This window comes from Thalassophryne amazonica, chromosome 11, assembly GCF_902500255.1.
Source record: "Thalassophryne amazonica chromosome 11, fThaAma1.1, whole genome shotgun sequence".
NCBI lineage: Eukaryota > Metazoa > Chordata > Actinopteri > Batrachoidiformes > Batrachoididae > Thalassophryne > Thalassophryne amazonica.
Window position 1 is genome coordinate 76,941,948 of NC_047113.1, and position 24,019 is coordinate 76,965,966.

At 42.7% G+C, this 24,019-nt stretch overlaps 1 protein-coding gene across 4 annotated transcripts in view; it reads left to right on the forward strand.

The window, feature by feature from the left end:
• LOC117520881 (cytochrome c oxidase assembly protein COX18, mitochondrial) overlaps nt 1-24,019 on the forward strand; it is a 111,145-nt gene that overhangs the window by 42,969 nt on the left and 44,157 nt on the right. For 2 of the 4 annotated variants that reach the window (XM_034182217.1, XM_034182218.1), the window contains 2 exons: nt 19,690-19,790; nt 21,738-21,892. In XM_034182217.1, the coding sequence (XP_034038108.1) occupies nt 19,690-19,790; nt 21,738-21,892 (256 nt within the window). The remainder of the gene's footprint in view (nt 1-19,689; nt 19,791-21,737; nt 21,893-24,019) is intronic. The other 2 variants (XM_034182220.1, XM_034182219.1) reach the window with 1 other exon arrangement.

The window sequence follows — 24,019 nt, forward strand, 5'->3', positions numbered from 1 at the left end:
TCACTCCACTCAGTTTCCCTTCCTTCACTATCTTGCACAGTGTTTACTCTTTAGCCAGAAGCCACACCCCTTCTAGATTGTTCCTCACATGCACCTTGTTTACACCACCTGTCCCTCACTTCTCACTAATTAGCCCACAAGTATTTAAGCTTCCACAGTCTCACGGCTCACTGCCAGATTGTAGTCTTTGAACTCTTTCCAGCACCATTCACAGTCTTGTTTTTGTCTTGCCTTGTTCTGAACATTGCTCTGTACCTCGACCACGCCTTTTTCTTCATCCCAGATGTCTGAGTTTGCTTGTGCCTCTGAACCCTGCTCGTTTGTGACTACGCCTCAGCCTAATCCTGTTTGTACCTCTACCACGCTGACTGATAACCTGTGTATCAAAACCAAGCCTGGAATAAAGACCATGATTTCTCCCACACTAAAGCCTTGTCCGGGAGTTTGCATTGTGGGTCCAGCCGTCCCTGGTGATGGGCTCCTGCCCACCCTGACAGTGTTTTCTTGAAGAAAACACTGCAAAGACAGTGCTTCAGGCTGAGTGAGGGAGGGAGGGAGAGAGAGGAGGATGGGGAGATCATCATTATCACATAAAAACAAAATTAAGTTTTCACAGAAGTGTTTACAAACTACACTGTTTACAAATGATCACAACCATTTGTGTGAACAGTGAAGTTTATTACCAAACGCTCATTAAAGCAGCGCAGCAACTTTAACCGCAGCTTTGTTATGATTTGGTGCTATGTAAATGGTAAATGGACTGCATTTATATAGCGCTTTTCCATCTGCATCAGACACTCAAAGCACTTTACAAATAATGCCTCACATTCACCCAGAGACACTCACTACACACCGGGAGCAGTAGAGGATTAAAGACCTTGCCCAAGGACCCGTAGTGATTTTCCAGTCAGACTGGGTTTTTGAACCAAGGATCTTCTGGTCTCAAGCCAGAAGAGCCTTAACCACTAGATCATCGCTTCCCCTGTAAATGTAAAAGAAATAAATTAAATTAAATTATTTCTTACTACTTTTTACTCTTTATTTTACTTTGTTGTACCCCCTCGCTTTTTTAAGGAGGTTTGGGACACCATTGGCTCTTTTGTCTGAGAAATTATTAATAGTATTCTGTCTTGTGGAATTGTCTTCTTTTTGTATAAAAGCTATTGTGGAGCCACTGATCAAAAAAACGGATTTGGATCCCACGGCTTTTTCAAATTATCGACCTATCGTCAAGTTACCGCTTGTGTCGAAAATTTTAGGGAAATGCGTCTTTGCACAGTTGCAGCCTATTTTAGATAAAAATGGCACATTGGATCCATTTCAGTCAGGGTACAAAGCATTTCACAGTACTGAGTCTGCACTTTTAAAGGTTTTTAATGATCTCCTTTTAATAACTGATTCTAGCAGGTCAGTCATTTTAGTGCTTTTAGACCTCACTGCAGCTTTTGACAGTCGACCATGCAATTCCACCTGAGAGACTGTGGGGGTCAGGAGGACTGTTCTGGAGTGGTTTAGGTCCTACCTGCCGGAGAGGTCTTTCTCCATCAGGCTGGGGGACTCCACCTCGTCTTCAGCCCCTCTGCATTGTGGAGTCCCCCAGGGTTCTATCCTGGGACCCATCCTCTTTGTTCTACATCTCCTCCCACTCAGAGAGATTTTTTAAAAACATGGCATGGCCTACCATTTTTATGTTGGTGATTGTCAAATCTACATGCCTGTCACTAAAAACAGCCTTTGCCCCCTGACGCCCCTACTCGACTGTCTGTGTGATGTCAGGGCTTGGTTGTCACAGAATTTTTTTAAAACTTAATGAGGGCAAGACAGAGGTTATGTTTTTTGGAAGTGCCCTCGTTGACTTGGGACCTCTCAAGGATTTTTCACGTTCCAAAGTCACCAGCCTTGGCGTCACCATAAACAGCGATTTTAAATTTGCTAAACAAATTAATAGTGTTTTGAAATTGTGCTTTTATCAACTCCGGCTTTTATCAAAGGTAAAACCGTTTTTGTCTTTTAACCTTTTTGAGCAAGTTGTGCACTCTTTTATTTCAAGTCGTCTGGACTACTGTAATGCACTTTATTTTGGCATCAGCCAAGGGGCTCTTTCCTCTCTGCAGTTAGTCCAGAACGCTGCACCGCGACTTTTAATAGGGGCCTGGAAGTATGATCACATAACCCCAATTCTAGCATCTTTGCACTGGCTTCCTATTAATTTTAGAATTGATTTTATTGTTTGTTTTTAAAGCTTTGAATGGAATGGTCCCTCAATACATTGCTGACCTCCTACAAATTTACTCTCCGGCGCGTGCTCTGAGGTCTGAGGGCCATTTCCAGCTCGTGGTGCCTAAGACGAGGCTTAAAACCGGGGGGACAGGGCTTTCTCTGTGGCTGGTCCCAGACTCTGGAACGCTCTGCTTCTCCATGTCCAAACAGCCCCACAGTGGAGTGTTTTAAGTCTTGTCTGAAGACCCACTTTTGTTCTGTGGTTTTTAACACTGCGTGAGTTGTGTGGTCCTCTGTTTATTGTTTGTTTTTGTTTAGGTTGATTTTAGTGGTTTTATCTTTTGTATGCTGTATTTATTTATCTTTGCATTTTTTATTTATTTTTATTATTATTTTTCTTATTTCTAATTTATTTCTTGACTATTGGGGTTTTATCTATCGTGATTCTATGTGCAGCACTTTGGAACATCTTTGTTGTTAAATGTGCTATATAAATAAAGTGGATTGGATTGGCTTTTACTTCAGGCAAATATCGATCTCAGCCTCCAAATCTTGTCAATATTCGGTATCGGTATTGACCTAAAAATCCAAATCAATCGACCCCTACCCCATACTGTTGGACACCTTAGTGCCTAGTCACACATGGTTGGAATGAGCATGAGCCAAGCCGAATCAGGCGGAATGTAAAAAAAAAACACAATCGTGCCACATCTGGGAGGGAATAAGAATTGCGAAGGACAGCCATCTGAATACCCAGACTGCGCTCCGCCCCGCCCTGCCCCAACTCATTCATGCACATTCTGCATGCATCAGCTCTCAACTGTAGTCCAAATGTATTTGGAACACAGTATGAATAGTAAGAATGCTGTTAGTTTGCAGTAAAATATTACAAATGCATGCCAAATGCCGTACGACTGCGGTTCAAATGCCACCCGAAGTCTGGGTGGAGGGCAGTTAAGGGGAGGAGTGTGGCAGAGTGAGCGCTGTAGTCCGCTATCTTTTGGTGACCTACCGTGTATGTTTGCATGTCAAATGACATCCAACCTATGAAATGATGACATGTAAACCATTGGCCACTGACTATCACATCATTGTAGTGCACGTACACCCATGTGATCAGACTACTATGGCCATCAGATCACCAACGTGCACACGTGTCATTACCAGTGCGACAGTGATAGCCCCCAGCCTGTGATGTATCACAGTATACCCACAATTAGGAGAACCTGGACTACATGTATCAGGCCATATATTGGATATCATATGTAATCCTGAGAAGTGTCAAGGCAGGTGCTGATATGAAAGCACCTGCCTTGAGGTTTTTGGAGGGAACCCATCTGCCCCGCTCTCTTACCTTTTTTGTTTGCTTAACTCTTTTCAAAATGAAAGCTTCATCTGAGGCTTTATTGTCATCTGATTGGTCATTGTTTATTCGGCAAACACTTCCTTCTGTGCTGGCGGACGTTTCTCATCGGGGGCACAGTCAGAGGCAACGCTCTGTCAGTGTTCGGGACAACGGAACAGAACATTTACACCGGTTGTCTTGTTGGGGATTACAAGTTGGGGAAAATGCACTGGTGCGCTCATCAGATTTAAGGCTTACGTTTTAGCCTTTTCGGCTGATTCTCACCTTGGATTTGGACTTTCTGCCCAACATTTGATTTGGCGGTGAATCCGCCTCATTTTCCTGGAGTTGTCGCCCTTGCTTGTACCGGTGGATGGATATTCTGCTCCCACTTTGCTGACAGCTTTAGGTCCACGCCCGTGCCGCGGTGCTCACCACGGCAACCTCCGCCAGCTGAAACATGCTACATCATCAGCCGGCTCAGATGTGTTTGGCGTAGCCCTGCTAAACACAAGGTCAGTGGTCAATAAAACTTTTATTTTAAATGACTTCTTCACCTCCCACAAGCTGGATATTATGTTTGTGATGGTGACCATACACCGTTTTCTGAACTTCTTCCCCCTGATTGTTCGTTCTTTATCTCACCCTGCTCCACGGGCGGCGGCGGCGGTGTAGCCTCCATGTTTAAATCCGAACTTCAGTGCCATTTGTCCCAGCCTGCTACGAACTACAGCAGCTTTGAGCTGCAGGGTTTTGAACTGAATCTGTCATTTCCCATCCTTTGCACCATTGCTTATCGTCCACAAAAATATAATGATGACTTTTTAAATGAGTTTGTGGACTTTGTGTCCAGGGTCGTGGTGAAATACGATCATATTTTAATCTCTGGTGATTTTAATATACATGAAAATTCAGTAAGGTATACGAGGTCTGTTAGAAAAGTATCAGACCTTATTTTTTTTTTTTTTCAAAAACCTGATGGATTTGAATCACGTGTGCTTGCATGAGCCAGCCTTGAACCTTCGTGCGCATGCGTGATTTTTTTTCACGCCTGTCGGTTACGTCATTCATCTGTGAGCAGGCTTTGAGTGAGCACTGGTCCTCCCCCCTTGTCTGATTTTCATTGCGAGGAAAATGTCTGAATGATTGGAGCAGCGCTGAATCAAATTTTTCCAGAAACTGTGAGAGACAGCCAGGTGGAAACCATTCGGAAGATTCAGATGGCTTTCGGTGGCTTTTCAGTCGAGTGAGTATCCGAGAAATTGTGTAAGAGCTGGACATGTCACAACATGCCCTGTGAGACTTCCAACACGGAGGTGCGTTTTGTTCTGCGCCATTAGTGGCTCCATCCCGACGCGCGAACCCTCCACATGTCTTTCATTACAAAATCTTCTTTCACAGTGGAATGTGCCAAAAAAGTGCTGATGTCCACCTCTTCTGCAATTTCTCTGGTAGTCAGACGACGTCCCGGATCAACACAGCGTTCACTTTGGAAATGATCTGGTCGTTTCAGCCTGTCGATGGCCTCAGCCATTGTGCGCCATCTTTAAACTGGTTGTAACACTCCTTAATCTGCGTGATGCCCATAGGATCGTCACCGAAAGCCGTCTGAATCTTCCCAATGGTTTCCACCTGGCTGTCTCTCACAGTTTCTGGAAAAATTTGATCCTTTCCTTGCAATGAAAATCCAGCGAGGGGGGAGGACCAGTGCTCACACAAAGCCTGCTCACAGGCGAATGATGCAACCGACAGGCGTGAAAAAAATCAGGCATGCACACAAAGGTTCAAGGTTGGCCATGCAAGCACACATGATTCAAATCCATCAGGTTTTTGAAAAAAAAAATGTCTGATACTTTTCTAACAGATCTCGTATCTTATATATTATATTCCAATTCTAAGGTGGAACTATGCCAGTATACAAAGGTATATCTAAAAAGGAAGAGTAAAATAGGAAAGTAGAAAAGAGTAGAGTAGAGCCACTTAGGTGCCTGGTCTTGAGAACCAGGGATGGTAGGTCTGTTGTGATTCCCGTCCTCTGGTCAAGGACTTTTTAAACCTGATTGAGTCCTTTAATTTTATCCAGTGTGTTTCTGGCTCGACTCATGAAAAGGGGCATATTTTAGATCTTGTGTTGTCTTGTGGTTTATCTATCTCTATTGAACAAATCTGTGTAACTCTGTGTGTTTCACTACACCCTGCTATTGAGGTGGGTGCCATTACTGAGGTATTACCTAGATTTACAGAATTTGATAGTATCTCACTAGGCATGCTGACAAAACTTGTAACATCAACAAAAAGCACAACCTGCTTATTTGATCCTATACCAACAAAACTGTTTAAGGACCTGTGGCCCACTCTTGGGCCGACTGTGCTCGAAATGATTAATCTCTCATGAACCTCTGGATCTGTTCCTAAATGTTTCCAATCTGCAGTGATTAAACCATTACTTAAGAAATCTAATCTTGACACCAAGTTGAAGAAGAATATCATCAAGGAGTCTTTTGTGGAGTCGCTAAAAGAATGTCTGGAATCCACCATCCTTTATATCCAGGATGTGAAAGCAGACTGGAAGGCCCACAGGGAGCTGATCTACAACACAGCTACAGAGACCTTCGGGCGTGCGACCAGAAAACACAAGGACTGGTTTGATTAAAAACTGAGATGAGATTCAGCAGCTCCTGGACGAGAAACACCATCTCCACAAGGCCTACCTCAACAACCCCAAGTCCACATCAAAGAAGGATGCGTACAACAGCATACTCAGAAATGTACAACGGAAACTCCGCCATATGCACTACACATGGCTGAGCAACAAAGCCAATTAGTGGGGCGGCATAGCAAAGCAATTGTGCATTTTGTGACAAAATTTGGCACACATTTTCTAAATTAACTAATGTTTGTTTTCAGCTATAGGGCCATCCTGGAGCTGACCTCTAATGAGCTAAGGTCAATAAAGAATTACACAAGGGTCAAAATTTAAAAATGCTCCAATCATGTTGAAAACTATACCACAGGAAGCAGAAACTTTGTGTCCCTAGGGTGAATAAAAAGTCTGCGAGTCACAGAGCTTTCTCTCGTGCTCCTGTTCTGTGGAATGATCTCCCTGTATCAATAAAACAGTCAGATTCTGTAGAGACTTTCAAGTCCAGACTTAAGACGCACTTATTTTCCCTTTCGTATGGCTAGCATACTGGTATACTATGTTTCTATGCTTTTTAATCTTTTAAATTCATTTTATTAGTAAATGGAGCGGGCCACGGCCTCAACTTTATCTAAAGTCTGGGTCTTTTAGTGAAGCTTGGGGCTAGTGGCCGGCAATCACCTTAATATTTCTTCTGTTTTTCTTGTTGCTTAATGCTGACAAAGTATACCTTATTTGTTGTCTTTCTGTCGCCTGATTCAGTTTTTTCTTTTTGTCTGAGGCGCGGTTCCATCCAGAAGTAGGAGTGGGTGTCGTCTCCCCCCCAGCCAGCCTCCCGTCCTGGACACCAGCATGGACTCCCAAAATTTCCTGTATATTTGTATTGTCAGTTGTCTGTAGCATGGCCCAAGCATGCTACAGACCCCCTTTGAGTGTGGTCTGCTTGAGTTTTCTTCATCAAATCATCAGAGGGAGTTTTTCCTTACCACTGTCGCCTGTGTTTTTGCAGCGGGGATTGGTAAGGTTAGACCTTACTTGTGTGAAGCACCTTGAGGCAACTTTGTTGTGATTTGGTGCTATATAAATGAAAATAAATTGAAATTGTAGTGTGATAACCAGAAGGACAGTATGTATCATGGCATACAACATAAAGTTATTATTATTACTGTGATTATATGTATAAGGAGATATGATGCTGTTAGTAGTATTACTATATATTATTATTAGTATAATATGAAGTTAGCAAAATAGTAAATTAGCCATGAGACATAGTGCACCAACAACTCCTCCAGTTGACATGACCTTAAGTCATGTAACCTAAAACAAAAAAACAAAACAAAAAATACAAACACTCAAAAACCAATCTAACTATCAAAAACAACAAAAACACCAGAGGACATGAGCCTGTGTGGGCCTTCTTGTGGTGCCTGCTGTCCCCCCAAGCAGGACTCAACGCCCCATTCGAACTCAACTCAAACCACTGAAACCAGGCTCTCCTTAGGTAAGCAATGCAGCATGTGAAGAATTTTTGCAGGATTTTACTCCGCTTATTGCAAAGCATGACATATGATAATCCTATCAGCATGTGTAATAACACGGTGAAAAGGAATGAAAATATCCTACCTACACATAAAAACTGAAACAACAAAAACAATCTCGGCTGTCCCTGCAAACAGCGTGAACATGTATTACCCTTAGCAACAAGGTGAGATCAGGAAATGTAGACCTGACCGTTGACCGTATTCTCACTATATCAGGTGGAAAGCGGTGCTGTTGCCTGGATCGCCCATCTCTCCAGCATGTGGTCCATTCGGGTCCGTTATCCAACATCTGAAACCTCAAGCAAAGATTCAGTTTCGATCTTCTGGTACGGGGGAGGTTTAAGGGAATGTCGTTCAGCAATAGCAATATCAGTAAGCCTAACACACAGAGCTCTTGCACATGGAATGCAGCAGCAACCACAAGTAATAACGACATTAAATACAATGGCAAGGGGAAGCACCAAACTTCCTATCAATCCACCCCATTGTTCAAACCACTGGCCATCCAATTCTCCCAAAGATTTTGAATACCTGCATGCTCCCTCATTTCATTAGACAGGGCTTGGAGTCCCTGTAGACCTTTGGTCAGACTACCACCCGGGGCAGTTTTATTGGGGATGAAAATGCAACATGAACAAGACACAGACCCCACCCCTTTCAGCCAATACGGCGTCCAGTGCCAATCGATTTTGGTATGCCATGAGGGACGTGGCAGCTAATTGTTCGTGAATCGGATGAAACCATCTTGGGTGAAATTTGTTAGACGCTGTCGTGTAGCGGAAATATGTGTTTTAGGATATTTTGAAATTATCACTTGTGGATAATTTTACCTCGAATAATGGGGGCACCACCTATGACTAAATGATATTATAACAAGGTTATAATATCAGTGATTTTAGGGTCAGTCGATAGGAAATATTAAATCTGTCTTTAATCATCCAGTCGTAAGTTCTGCAGGTCGGGTCTAATTCCTCTGTGAAACCATACAAACCACAGACAAGTTCATACGTTTAAAACATTTATTTAACTCAGTCAGGAGTTAAATAACAGGACATAGTAGAGAAGCTTGAATCTTCGACTGGACTGGGTTGCTTGACGCGAGGACGTTTCGCTTTAAGCAACCCAGTCCAGCCGAAGATTCAAGCTTCTCTACTATGGAAACCACCTGGACAACTGAGAGACTACACAGAAACATAATAGGACATATCACAGTAAGCAATTTGATGATGATGACATTCAATGAGCAATTATTATATGACGTTTATGTAATTTGTTTTAGTTGCGGGAGTTTAAGAATGAATTCCATTCTAATCAGCAGGGGATTTACTTTGGTATTTATTAATGTGAGATATGGTTAGTGACAGGGAATAGAATTTAATAAAGCCACTCTGTTTATCTCTGACACCACACCCCGGTCTTACTTGGATGCGCTGTGCAGCTGGTCTCCATGAGGTCAGATGCTGGGAGCCATTTCGTTTCCAGTCGATGAACCGTCCGTCGGCACAGCTGTTTCCGGTACCTTGGCAAAGAGACTCTGCCGGTCACCTCGCCCAGTTTCATGGGTTACCAGGGGCACTTTCAGTTGTGATCACTGTGACTTGTGGCGGCAGCTCTATCGCTTTAGCAGCTCAGCTGACCTGGATGTTTTTATCTCTTTAGCGCTTGCCATCTGGGATCGTCAGAATAAAGGCTTGAGTGTCTTTATTTTCTTTTCGCCAAAACAAAAATTTGTATTTCGTCGTCGTCTTTGGAAGCCGGATCAAATCACAAAAACTTGATACAAACTCGTTGACTTTATAAGAAAAATGTTCACAAGATGAATTTGGAGTTCAAGAAGAAAAAGGTTTTAATTTGAAAAATCGGCAAAGGAAGTTAAATGCGCCTGCTGATGCAGATGGAAAAGTTCTATATAAATGCAGTCCATTTACCTACTTAAGTTTCTTTGCACCATTGGTTTTTCAGCCACTTAGTTATCTTGCCCCAGTTCACTGCTTTTGCCTCACTGCACTCTCTTGCACTTACCTTTGTTTTCCCTGGCCACACCACCTTTCAGCACCTTCTGCACACCCGCTCCTCATTTCTCACCCTGATTTTTCCACTGGTATTCAAACCCTCACAGTCTCACAGTTCCTCGCCAGATTGTTGATTTCATGTCACTTTCTAGCCTCCATCCCATGCTTAGTTTTGTCCTGTTTTGTTTGTCGGTATTTTGACCTTGCCTGTTTTTGTCCTCGAGTTAGTCCTGCCTCTGATAGCCCAAACACTGTGTATTTTGACCTGTGCCTGTTGATCGACTACACCTCAGCCTCTCGTCTGTCTGCTCCCTCTGCGACACTGCTGGACCACATGTGCACTGACCACCTGCGTGTTGTACCTAGTAAACCTCTTTTGAACTCTTTCAGTCGTGTGAGTTTGCAGTTGTGTTCATACAGTTTGTACCATGGCTGATAGAACAATCTGGACAAACATGGATGCAGCGAGCTCACTTCCTGATGCCATAGCGGCAGATCTAGCCGCCATTAAGGACTTTTTTTTTAAAACTCTACTTCTTCTTCAGTTGTTTTCACTCCTGCTTCACACCAAAGAAGAAGTTCGGGTATCTAGACTGAGCATGGGACCTTATTGAAGCTAATTGTTGTCTTTATCAATTTTTTCCTGAGTTAGCAAAGCTGGATGACTTGTTTGTTGTGGGGAGACTCCCAGCCTGGCTCAGGCAGCCCGAACTTCACCTGCTGGCCCGCCCCCTCCTCTCTGACAGCGACTCCGAGTGGGAGGACATCAATGATGACACATCATCAGAGGTGGAAGCACAGGCACTCCAGGCCACAGCCACAGTTTTTCAGGATTCAGGACTTATATTTAGAATTTTTGCATCATCCAGATCAGGGGCACAGACAGCAGGTTTTCGAGGCATTAGACCAATTATTGCATGCTGAGCCTGAAATAGTGGCAGCATATCCGGAATTAGTGAACATTAAAACACTCTTTAGGCAAGGTCAACTCCCATCTTATCTTGAAGATCCTATGGACATTTTGTATGAATCTGATCTTCATGAGTTTGGCTCACCTCTGCCTCTTCACATCACCCTCTCTGATGCCGCAATAACACTTCCCGATTCACCCGCATCAGAACCTCAGCTGCTGCCAACGGCACCGCAGACCACGCCCACTCCGGCCCCATGCCGCGCGTCTACAGACGCTGGCCGAGCCACGTAAGCAGAAGAATGGATGCCTCAACTGGTAGACACACCGAAACCCTTCACATCACATTGGGCGGGTATAAACATCTCATTGTTCTCCACAATGCCCGACTCACATCCTGTAATGGCATATTATCATCGTAGTCAACTGTTACTACATTTCTTCCATATTTTCCTGCAGCTCTGCTACCAAATCTCCATCTGGGATCTCTGTGTCCACCACACCAGCTATTTTCATCAGAGGCATTTGTGTTTGCCTGCTCTGTCTTTTTTCCTCCAGAATGATTGCATACTTCAAGAGCCCGTGTTGTAATTGGGGGCAGGCATTGTGGTGTGTCATTCTCTTCGAGGCTGGGATATAGTGTTTGACCCGCTGTAGGTTTTTGATCCTGCTGATAATATGATTGGTGGGTGGTGTTTTTTTTCTTTTTATCTTATCAGGTCCATTATTGTTATGTGATGGTATGGCAGTAATATGGTTCCTGGCTACAATGTAATTCCAGGCTCTTATCACTCTCCCAGTCCATTTTTGGTGAACGTCTCTCTGTATTAGAGTCTTTTGGTATTTGTGTCTGCTCAAGAAATTAGTTTAATCTGCAGCGGCATTAGCGGCTTTTTGTTGTGTTTGTTTGTGATATTCAAGTAACCTTGCTGTAGGAGGAAATGGCTCATTCCATCTTCCAAAGAGACCATCTGCCTGTGCTGTAGTTGCCCATTGAATAAGGCCATGGATGATAGAGTCCTTTTCAGCAGACAGGGCCGTCTCAGTTACTGTGTGAGCTATTTCTGACATAACCCAACCAGCACTCGGTTTTTGTGAATCAAAATTTTGTGAATTTTGCAGGCGAGAGAACAGAGCTGCTCTGGTTAGCTGTGTAGACTAACACCGACACAACGTTTCCCACTCGCTTTGTCTTTTCTTCTCCACTGGGAACCAAAGAAAAAAAGACTTTTCACGGTTGCTTCGGTGATTGCAGCGGAAAACAAGACAGTACATTGTTTATCCGTTACTATATGTTAAATGGAGATCCCCGTAAGTGGTCAAATCCTGCGATATCACGGAGGGTTCAAACGAGGCTGCGGTCTCCTTTTATTGTATGTCTACATTGTTATGTGTTTATCTTTCAAAGTTACGACTAGCCATGCGCAAACGACCTTGAATTTGGTGGGAAACAGTTACTGTAAACACCATCTTCGTTCCCACGAGAAATCCGCTGTCCATACGCAGCCTATTAAAAAACCCCTTTTTATGAATACAGTAGTTTGTTGTTCTGCTTCTTTTTCTCCTCTCTTTCTGTTTTTTCTATTTTTCCTTTTCCCTCTGTTCTCTGTTCCTGTTCACACTGTAACAGATTGAATACAACACAGTTTAAATACATGAAGAATTCACTCAGTCATTTCAGCCTCAGTGCATAAACCACAATTAAACATGTCTGTGAACATGTGTGTCAAAACAGATACAGCTGGCACCGTCAGGCTGCTTCAACCACTTGCTGCTTCAAAATGCTGTCACCCACACGGCGTCTCATTCACATAACAAAACAGATAAATTACACAGTTTCACTGGACTTATAGCAGAAGCACGACTTTTACATGAGTACCAGGTCGACCCAGGTACTTCAGGTAACTACAGCCAAAGCATGTACCATCCGTGGATCCCAGCCCTGGTGTGATGCCAGCCAGGTTTTGAACTTCAAAAACGTCTCTATTCCCCGTATCTCTGCATCTCTTATTTAAGGGGTTGCACATCTCATGCACAGTGGCAATCCCCCCGGCCAGGTATTTACTTATTCCTTTATTCCTATAACTCTTATTCCCTTATGCCTCTATTATTCCATACTTCTGTGTTATTCCTGGGAGCGCCCTGGTATCGTCTCATGCTCTGTTTACCAGGCCCACAGCTCGCCGGCTGTCTGACGACGTCAACAGACTTCATCAACAGCCCAAATGGTACGCTGACTGTTACATTCACAAAAACACTATTTTCTCATTATTTACTCAAACTTTATTATCACAACTTAACACAACCTGCTGATGACGTAGACATGCGCCGTCAACAGCACAAAAACAATGACAGTAGAAACTTCCTCTTCTGTGAAGGTGCTATCAGGAAAACCTTATCAACATCAGTCTGTTAATTTACACACCAGAACATCAAGAGTGCCTCCATCAAACTCTGGACTCCAATTTTATGAACCTGAGCCCGGCAGAAATTTAGGAAAAGGCTTTCTTGCTCGCCTTTTTAATTGTGGCCACAAGAGTCCAGAACCAGCCATCAGCCATCAGATCCGGTAAAACCGCTGTGGATCACGCTCAAAGCCCACGTCGATTCACGGGTTTCGGCACAAGTGTTTGTTAGGTGTTTTTCTCATGTTGTCAGAAACTGACAGGACACGGACTTCAGTTTTCTATGTTGTATTGTATAGATACAGTAGTGTTCAGAATAATAGTAGTGCTATGTGACTAAAAAGATTAATCCAGGTTTTGAGTATATTTCTTATTGTTACATGGGAAACAAGGTACCAGTAGATTCAGTAGATTCTCATAAATCCAACAAGACCAAGCATTCATGATATGCACACTCTTAAGGCTATGAAATTGGGCTATTAGTAAAAAAAAAAAAGTAGAAAAGGAGGTGTTCACAATAATAGTAGTGTGGCATTCAGTCAGTGAGTTCGTCAGTTTTGTGGAACAAACAGGTGTGAATCAGGTGTCCCCTATTTAAGGATGAAGCCAGCACCTGTTGAACATGCTTTTCTCTTTGAAAGCCTGAGGAAAATGGGACGTTCAAGACATTGTTCAGAAGAACAGCATAGTTTGATTAAAAAGTTGATTGGAGAGGGGAAAACTTATACGCAGGTGCAAAAAATTATAGGCTGTTCATCTACAATGATCTCCAATGCTTTAAAATGGACAAAAAAAAACAGAGACGTGTGGAAGAAAACGGAAAACAACCATCAAAATGGATAGAAGAATAATGAGAACAGCAAAGGCTCACCCATTGATCGGCTCCAGGATGATCAAAGACAGTATGGAGTTACCTGTAAGTGCTGTGACAGTTAGAAGACGCCTGTGTGAAGCTAATTTATTTGCAAGAATCCCCCTCAAAGTCCCTCTGTTAAATAAAAGACGTGCAGAAGAGGTTACAATTTGCCAAAGAACACATCAACTGGCCTGAAGAGAAATGGAGGAATATTTTGTGGACTGATGAGAGTAAAATTGTTCTTTTTGGGTCCAAGGGCCGCAGACAGTTTGTGAGACAACCCCCAAACTCTGAATTCAAGCCACAGTTCACAGTGAAGCATGGTGGTGCAAGCATCATGATATGGGCATGTTTCTCCTACTATGGTGTTGGGCCTATATATTGCATACCAGGTATCATGGATCCGTTTGGATATGATAAAATACTTGAAGAGGTCATGTTGCCTTATGCTGAAGGGGACATGCTCTTGAAATGGGTGTTTCAACAAGACAATGACCCCAAGCACACTAGTAAACGAGCAAAATCTTGGTTCCAAACCAACAAAATTAATGCCTCGCAGATGTGAAGAGATCATAAAAAACTGGTTATACGAGGTCTGTCAGTAAAGTATAGGTCCTTTTTATTTTTTTCAAAAACTATATGGATTTCATTCATATGTTTTTACGTCAGACATGCTTGAACCCTCGTGCGCATGCGTGAGTTTTTCCATGCCTGTCGGTGACGTCATTCGCCTGTGAGCACTCCTTGTGGGAGGAGTCGTCCAGCCCCTCGTCGGAATTCCTTTGTCTGAGAAGTTGCTGAGAGACTGGCGCTTTGTTTGATCAAAATTTTTTCTAAACCTGTGAGACACATCGAAGTGGACATGGTTCGAAAAATTAAGCTGGTTTTCAGTGAAAATTTAAACGGTTGATGAGAGATTTTGAGATGATACTGTCGCTTTAAGGACTTCCCACGGTGCGAGACGTCGTGCAGCGCTCTCAGGCGCCATCGTCGCCCTGTTTCAAGCTGAAAACCTCCACATTTCAGGCTCTATTGACCCAGGACGTCGTGAGAGAACAGAGAAGTTTCAGAAGAAGTCGGTTTCAGCATTTTATCCGGATATTCCACTGTTAAAGGAGATTTTTTTTAATGAAAGACGTGCGGACGGATTGCAGCGTCGGCTCGCAGCCGCCGTGATGCTCCGCCACAGGAAAAACACCTCTGTTGGAAGCCTTAAGGACAAGTTGGAACATGTCCTGCTGTTAAACAATTTCTCATATACTCACTCCATTGAAAGCCATCAAAAGCCGCCTGGATTTTACAAATGGTTATCAACACGGAGGTGTTTTCCCTGTGCCGCCGCACCACGCCGGCTGCGTCCCGACGCGCGGACCCGTCCGCACGTCTTTCATTAAAAAAATCTCCTTTAACAGTTGACTATCCAGATAAAATGCTGAAACCGACTTCTTCTGAAACATCTCTGTTCTCTCACGACGTCCTGGATCAATAAAGCCTGAAATGTGGAGGTTTTCAGCTTGAAACAGGCTGACGACGGCACCTAAGAGCGCTGCGCGACGTCTCGCACCGTGGGAAGTCCTTAAAGCGACAGTATCACCTCAAAATCTCTCATCAGCCGTTAAAATTTTCACTGAAAACCAGCTTAATTTTTCGAACCGTGTCCACTTCGATGTGTCTCACAGGTTTAGAAAAAATTTTGATCAAACAAAGCGCCAGTCTCTCAGCAACTTTTCAGACAAAGGAATTCCGACGAGGGGCTGGACGACTCCTCCCACAAGGAGTGCTCACAGGCGAATGACGTCACCGACAGGCGTGGAAAAACTCACGCATGCGCACGAGGGTTCAAGCATGTCTGACGTAAAAACATATGAATGAAATCCATATAGTTTTTGAAAAAAATAAAAAGGACCTATACTTTATTGACAGCCCTCGTATAACTAAATACTAGTTTAGTGATTCACAGGATTGCTAAAAAAGCAGTTTGAACATAATAGTTTTGAGTTTGTAGCATCAACAGCAGATGCTACTATTATTGTGAACACCCCTTTTTGTACTTTTTTTTGTTTGTTTTTTTTTTACTAATAGCCCAATTTCATAGCCTTAACAGTGTGCATATCATGAATGCTTGGTCATGTAACAATACAAAATATACTCAAAACCTGGATTAATCTTTTTAGTCACATAGCACTACTATTATTCTGAACACTACTGTACCTTCACTCAACAGTTAATGTCTACATCAGCATGCAAGCTGATCACACACACACTCTGCTCTTCTCTACACCCCGCACTCCAGCCCCGCCCCCAGATGCACAGGTCGTTTCCCCTCAGTGTGGATCAGTGAATTATGTGTTTATGGTTGAAAGATGTTACATTCTGACCGTTATCTGCGGCAAGTGCACATGTTGTATTAAACGGTATGTATACAAGTAAAACTGTGTTCTGTCCGTGTAGCGTGATAAGCAGAAGGACAGTATGCATCATGGCACACAACATAAAGTTATTATTATTACTGTGATTATTTGTATAAGGAGATATGACTTTATTAGTAGTATTATCATATATTATTAGTATTATATGAAGTTAGCAAAGTAGAAAATTAGCCATGACACATACTGCTCCACCATATCAGTAGCTGTTAAAAGTGCTAACACCATTTTGCATCCAACGTTCAATAAGACTCAGTGTGAATATCGCAGATATGATCAGTTAGGCCGTTTCACCAGAACAAGACAGATTATTCCAACAAATAGACAAATAACACCTAGGAGCTGTATCAAACAGACACTGAGCTGCAATGCCATGAGAGCCGGAGAGACTCTGCTCAGCCACTGTCACTCAAAATTACACTTTGTGGTTTAAAACAACTTAAACTAAGAAGTTAGAAAAAACATTCTACACCATACATTCATCATGGAGGAGAAAACTATCTAAAGAGGCCAAAACTGTTTTATTTTTTGTGCCAGTCTGTAAATATGTTTATTTCTGCTCTAAATTTGGACATTTTAATATGTAGTCCAATGGGAACGTGCTTTGCTTTAGAGCCAGCCTCAAGTGGGCAGGCAAGGAACTACAACTTTCTGTACTTTCAGTAGGGCTTCATTTGACAACATTGAAGTTTACAGCTTGGTCATGACATGCACTGGAAAATGTTGCTGTGAAGTCCAATGATCAAACAACCACTGACAACCACTATTCTGTGATTTAACCAGCATTTCTGTTTTAGATTTTTCCTTCTTTTTTAAAGGACATGTCACATGTTATTTAATATCCTGGTTAGCAACACAAAGTGGTCCTCAAAATGTAGGAAATAGTGTTTCAAAGGGTTATAAATTTCAAAATTTTCACAGGGGGATGCAATACTACTACAATACTTGCGCTTGCAGTGCGTGTTGCTTGTTGTATGCCCCACTAAGTTCCCCCATGCTGTGAAAAATCCTGGTGAGAACCCTGAGTTCCAGAGGTCAGATGTTTCCCGTAGTTCTTGACCAAGTTTACACACTGCAGCAGGGCTTTTGGTCCACTCCTCCATACAGATCTTCTCCAGATCTTTCAGGTTTGGAGTTTCAGCTCCCTCCAAAGATTTTCTATTGAGTTCAGGTCTGGCGACTGGCTCGGCCACTCCAGGACCTTGAAATGCTTCTTACGGAGCCCCTCCTTAGTTGTAGCTGGATAAGCTGATCAGGAAGTGTGGAGTCAGTGATGGGGAGGAGGGCAGACTCTGTGTGAGCTGTGGTGGAGAGGAGGATGCGGATTTGCGGACTCTAATGCAGGGCATCCTGTGTAACACCAGGCATCCTTTACATAACAGTCTGTCTGCTCAGAGGAGCAACCGCAGCAACAGGCTGCTTTCCCTGTGCTGCAGAACGGAACGATATAAGAGCTCTTTTGTCCCCTCTGCTAGAAAACTTTATAACAGCTCGGTCTGATCATGTGCACTTTATTTGCTTACCATCGCTAGTAACTTTTTATTTAACTCTGTATGTATTTTTTAATGTGTTTTTTTATGTGTTGTATGTGTGTGTGTGGATGTGTTGCTGCTGGACAGCTAAATTTCTCTTTCGGGGATCAATAAAGTATTTATCTATCTATCTTATGTAGTAGCCCTGGCTGTGTGTTTGGGGTCATTGTCATGCTGAAGACCCAGCCATGACCCATCTTCAATGCGCTTACTGAGGGAAGGAGGTTATTAGCTAAAATCTCCCGATACATGACCCCATCCATCCTCCCTTCAGTACGGTGCCGTCATCCTGTCCCCTTTGCAGAAAAGCACCCCCCAGAGCATGATGTTTCCACCCCCATACTTCATGGTTGGGACAGTGTTCTCATCCTCCAAACACGGCAAGTGGAGTTGATACCAAAAAGCTCTATTTTGGTCTCATCTGACCACATGACCTTCTCCCATGCCTCCTTTGGATCATCCAGATGGTCACTGGTGAACTTCAAACAGGCTTGGACATGTGCTGGTGTGAGTAGGGGGACCTTGCTGCCCTGCAGGATTTTAACCATGAAGGCATCGTGTGTTATTAATGCAATCTTTGTGAGTGTGGTCCCAGCTCTCTTCAGGTCAGTGACCAGGTCCTCCCGTGTAGTTCTGGACTTTCTCAGAGTCATCCTTACCCCACGAGGTAAGATCTTGCATGGAGCCCCAGACTGAGGAAGCCTGACAGTCATCTTGTTTTTCTTCCATTTTCTAATAATTACACCAGCAGTTGTTGCCTTCTGACCAAGCTGCTTGCCTGTTGTCCTGTAGTCCATCCCAACCTTGTGCAGGTCTACAGTTTTGTCCCTGGTGTCCTCAGACAGCTCTTTGGTCTTGGTGGACAGGTTGAAGTGTGATTGATTGTGTGCACTGGTGTCTTTTATACAGGTAACGAGTTCAAACAGGTGCAATTAATACAGGTAAAGTGTGCAGAATAAGAGGGCTTCTTAAAGACAAACTAACAGGTCTGTGAGAGACAGAATTCTTGCTGGTTAGTAGGTGATTAAATACTTATTTCATGCAATAAAATACAAATTATTTAAAAATCATACAGTGTGATTTTCAGTTTTTTTTTTTTTTTTTTTTTTTGTTTTAAATTCTGTCTCTCACAGTTGAAGTGTACCTATGATAAAAATTACAGACCTCTACATCCTTTGTAGGTGGGAAAACTTACAAAATTGACAGTGGACCAAATACTGTCAGACACAAACATTCACGTTACGGTTTCTTGTTTATCATCTGAGAGCTGCAATGTTTCTAACATCCAGACAAACCATCAGGTTTCCTTCCTTCATCCTGCCCTCTTCCTCTCAGACTGTTTAAATAAATCTCAGAATGTCTCAAACATAATTTTCAGTTCAACTTCATCATTCATTTTTTTTATCTCCCTCACAGTTTTTGTTGAATTGCTGTTATTGTCAACCAGAATATCACAGTTAGGTGAGTTCTCTAAAATCTGTTCCTCAGCATTTATTATGTGCCTTTAAATGAGGATGTCAGAGGTCCTGCACAAGCACAGTAGACACACCCTGGTGAGGGGTGTGATTGGTTGACAGACAGCTCTGGTGCGTCACGTGCAGCTACACTCGTGTATTTTGTCAGACATCAAGAGAAAGGCAATGTGAGGCCATATTTCATCCGTCTGAGTTTGGGTTAAAAACCTATGGCTGGGTTCTGTCCACCCAAAAACACGACACTCACAATTCTTGAGGAATGTTTGGACAGTGAGAATGTTCTCCACTCCTGTTGCTTACATCTCTCACACTCTTGTTCTTCACAGGTGGAGGCACTGCAGGTTGAGATTTCAGAGTTGGCCAAGCGTCTTCATTATGAGGTTTCAGTCCGAGGGCAAGAGCAAGGATGGACACAGAAAGAGAGCAGGTAAGAAACAGAAGTGTTATGCTGCGTTTACACATAACGACGGCAAGTCACGAATGCCACGAAGTATACATTCTTGGCTGCTGATCACAAATGTGATGATTTGAGGCAGAGGCATCAAGTGTCCTCAATAGCATGGAACAGCGCATTGTTACGTTCTGTCATGTTGTGAATGAGGTGAATTGTCTCCACACACACACCCTTATTCATCCATCAGCTGCTGAACAATTCAGATCGCTCCAGTTTGCTCCTCAAAATGCACAGCAGAAGAACTTTGTGACTGCATGCTTAGTTGGGCTCTGTGCCGTGGAGTGGTGCAGAGAGGAGAAGGAGATGGAGAGAGCCAGATGTGTGGCTCCACGCGGCTCTCGTCTTGCTCGTTTTCCCAAACATCAGGTGCAGCAGCAGGTGGAATACCTGCAGGAGCGCGCTGAGGAGCATTGGAACAAATCGTTTAGCCGACTTGGCGTCACTGTCCTTCTTCAGCATGCTGCAGCAATGAAACTGAATGCAGTGCAGCAGGGTTTAATTGTGCGCACGTCAAAGAAGAACGCTGTCGTGCTCTGTTAAGGATCACCACTAATCAAGACAGATCAACACGCTCAATTGCGGTCTCCATGACATGAGGGGAAATGGGGGTAGTGCGTGACATTCGTGAAACATTTTTTGACTGACAGGACTGAGCGGAGGCGAGACACAGACAGAGGCTGGACACAAATGCAGGCTCACCACAGGACGTATGCGTAAAGGATGGTTTAATTCAGACCTGGGTTCAGTAACAGGAAGGCAGTCCGCGGAGCAAAAGTACCGGGCAGGGACAAGACAGAGGACGTGGTCAAAAACAAGCAGGGTCAGTACACGAGCAAACAGAGTTGTCAGGGCTGAGGCAAAAGGCAGGATCCGGTACACAGAGCAGAGTCAAAAAACACAGCTTGGCAAAACAAGACTGAAACAAAGTGCTGGTGAGTGAATGAATCAACAAACGAGCAGGGAGGAAGTGAACTGAAGCAGTTTAAATAAGAACAGGTGTTAATAAGATAATGAGGTGCACGTGGAGGAGGAAGGGCCTGGAAGGGGGCATGGTCAGGTGACAACTAGGCAAAAGAGATGCAGAAAGGCGGTGACAAATGGGCAAGTAAATGACAGATGAATGGGGCGTGGCCAACAGTGATGACAAAGTGCAGGTGTGGGACATGAGTGATCAGAAAGAGACTGTGATAACAATGAAACTGGACATGACAACTAAAGATCATACAAAGAAAACATGAGCACAAATCTAAACTTGATCAGGACTGAAAAGCATACCAGAACATGATAAACAGAATCATGGGAAATAACACATTGTGACAAAACCAAGTGGAACAGACAGACAAAACTATAAGAAAAACAGAAACTAAGTGATAACAAAACCTGGCATAACAGTACTACATAATAGAAATGAGAACAGCAAAAACAATAGGCAAACAATAACCAAATGATAAACCATGAAAACACAGACTGATAGAACAAAACTAGAACGGAACTGGAACATGGCTGAAGAATAAAAGTAACAGAAGAATGTGCCAAAGCAAAAATAGAACATAGAATAAACACATGATGAAGAAGGCAATTAATAAAACAAGGCTGGGGCAAAAGGAACAGAACTAAATAAAGAGGAAAAATAAGGGCTGAAGGCTGGAACTGGGCGGGGCATGACATTGACAGCCAAAAACATGCTCCACGAAAATCACGAATATCACGCACCAACACGCACTATTAAGAAACCTATTCAGATGCGTTAAATCACATTAAGAATGTCAGAAATGTGCCAAGAATGACACAGATATGACATTGGTAACGCGTCCTGCCTATGTGTAAACGCAGCGTTAATCTCTGCTTCAGCTGCAGATTCTGAAATTCTAAACAGTTATTTGAAACAGCCTTTTTTGGAAGCAAATGATTTGTGTTCAGCTTCCATTTTCAGAAGAACCTGCGTCGCATCGTATCTCAGCTCTACATTAGAGATAACTGTCATCCCTTCAAAGCCAGCCTGCTGGTCTGGGTTCAGCTGCCACTGTGGTTTAGCTTCTCTCTGGCCCTCCGAAACCTGAGCACCCAAATGTGTGGTAAGTTAGTCATCTTCTTTAGTAAGCTAACACTGAACTCAGACACGTCCATTAAATCCAGAACCGACAGTCAGAAACCAAAAAACTGAGCCAAAATTCCTCACAAACCCAAAAGGTGAATCATTGCAAATCTGTCATATCATCAAATTGATCTGTGTTTATATAAACCAAAATGACAAAATGTCTCAGTGGACTTTCCATCTTCCTACACATTGATCACCCTCTGGCCTTGAGTGGTGGAGAGGAAATGTTTGAGTTATAGTTGTTGGTTACTTGTTTTTGCAACTGGTTCTACAATCCCAATTCCAATGAAGTTGGGACATTGTGTAAAATGTAAAAAACAAAAAACAAAAAAAAGAATACAATGATTTGCAAATCCTCTTCAACCTATATTCAATTGAATACACCACAAAGACAAGATATTTAATGTTCAAAATGATACACGTTTCAAAAAAGCTGGGACAGTGGTATGTTTACCACTGTGGTACATCACCTTTCCTTCTTACAGCACTCAATAAGCATTTGGGAACTGAGGACACCAATTGTTGAAGCTTTGTAGGTAGCTTTGTAGGGCACTAATACACCCTCATACCATCACAGATGCTGGCTTTTGTGCTTAGCGCTGGTAACAGTCTGGATGGTCGTTTCCTCTTTTGTCTGGAGGACACAACGTCCATGATTTCCAAAAACAATTTGAAATGTGGACTCATCAGACCACAGCACACTTTTCCACTTCGCGTCTGTCCATTTCAAATGAACTCGGGCCCAGAGAAGGCGGCGGCATTTTTGGATGTTGTTGATGTATGGCTTTCGCTTTGCATGGTAGAGTTTTAACTTACACTTGTAGATGTAGCAATGAACTGTGTTAACTAACAATGGTTTTCTGAAGTGTTCTTGAGCCCACGCGGTAAGATCCTTTACACACTGATGTTGGTTTTAATGCAGTGCCGCCTGAAGGATCGAAGGTCACGGGCATTCAATGTTGGTTTTCGGCCTTTCCGCTTACATGTAGAAACTTCTCCAGATTCTCTGAATCTTCTGATTATATTATTGTACTGTAGATGATGGAATCCCTAAATTCCTTACAATTGAACATTGAGAAACATTGTTCTTAAACTGTTGGACTATTTTTTCATGCAGTTGTTCACAAAGTGGTTATCTTCACCCCATCTTTGCTTGTGAACGGCTGAGACTTTTGAGGATGCTCCTTTTATACCCAATCATGACACTCACCTGTTTCCAATTAACCTGCTCACCTGTGGAATGTTCCAAACAGGTATTCTTTGAGCATTCATTAACTTTCCCAGGCTTTTGTTGCCACTGTCCCAGCTTTTTTGAAAGGTGTTGCAGGCATCCATTTCAAAATGAGCAAATCTTTGCACAAAAACAATAAAGTTTATCAGTTTGAACATTAAATATCTTGTCTTTGTGGTGCATTCAGTTGAATATAGGTTGAAGAGGATTTGCAAATCATTGTATTCTGTTTTATTTACATTTCACACAACGGCTCAACGTTGGAATTGGGGTTGTAGTTTTCATATGGTTCTGTTTATTGCTTTTCTTTGCTTTGCACTTTCATCACAGGTTCATTCTTTTGTTATCGTCTATTTTGTAGCCGGTTATTGTATTCTTTCACTCTGGGTCCTTTAAGTTACTTTAGTCTTAGTTTAGTTCTGTTTATCACATATATTGTATAATACTTAATCACAGTTTTTTTTTTTTTATTTATCTTTGGTGTTGCTCTTCTTCCTTTTGTTGTGTATTGCATTTTCTGTTCTTCAGTTATCTTGTTTTATTTATTGCATAATTCTGTAGCCACCAGGTTTGTTTATTTTCTGTTATACCAGTAGTTTGTTTTGTCATCATCATTGTTTGTATTCTCTTTTATGTCTCAACCAGTTTCAGCTCTGTCCTAGTTTGGTTTATTATTAGATCTTTTGTTCTTTCCCCTCTTCTGACTAGTTACAGTATTTCTTCATTCTCCCCCTTTTGTTTTGCCCACGCATTATTGTTTGTCTGGAACATGTCACGTTATTCAGTTAGTTTTTCTGTCACTTACTTGTCTTGCTTTGCACTGCTTTGTTTTTCCCTCCCACACTCTCTTGCCTTTCTTCCCTCTTCTGTGTG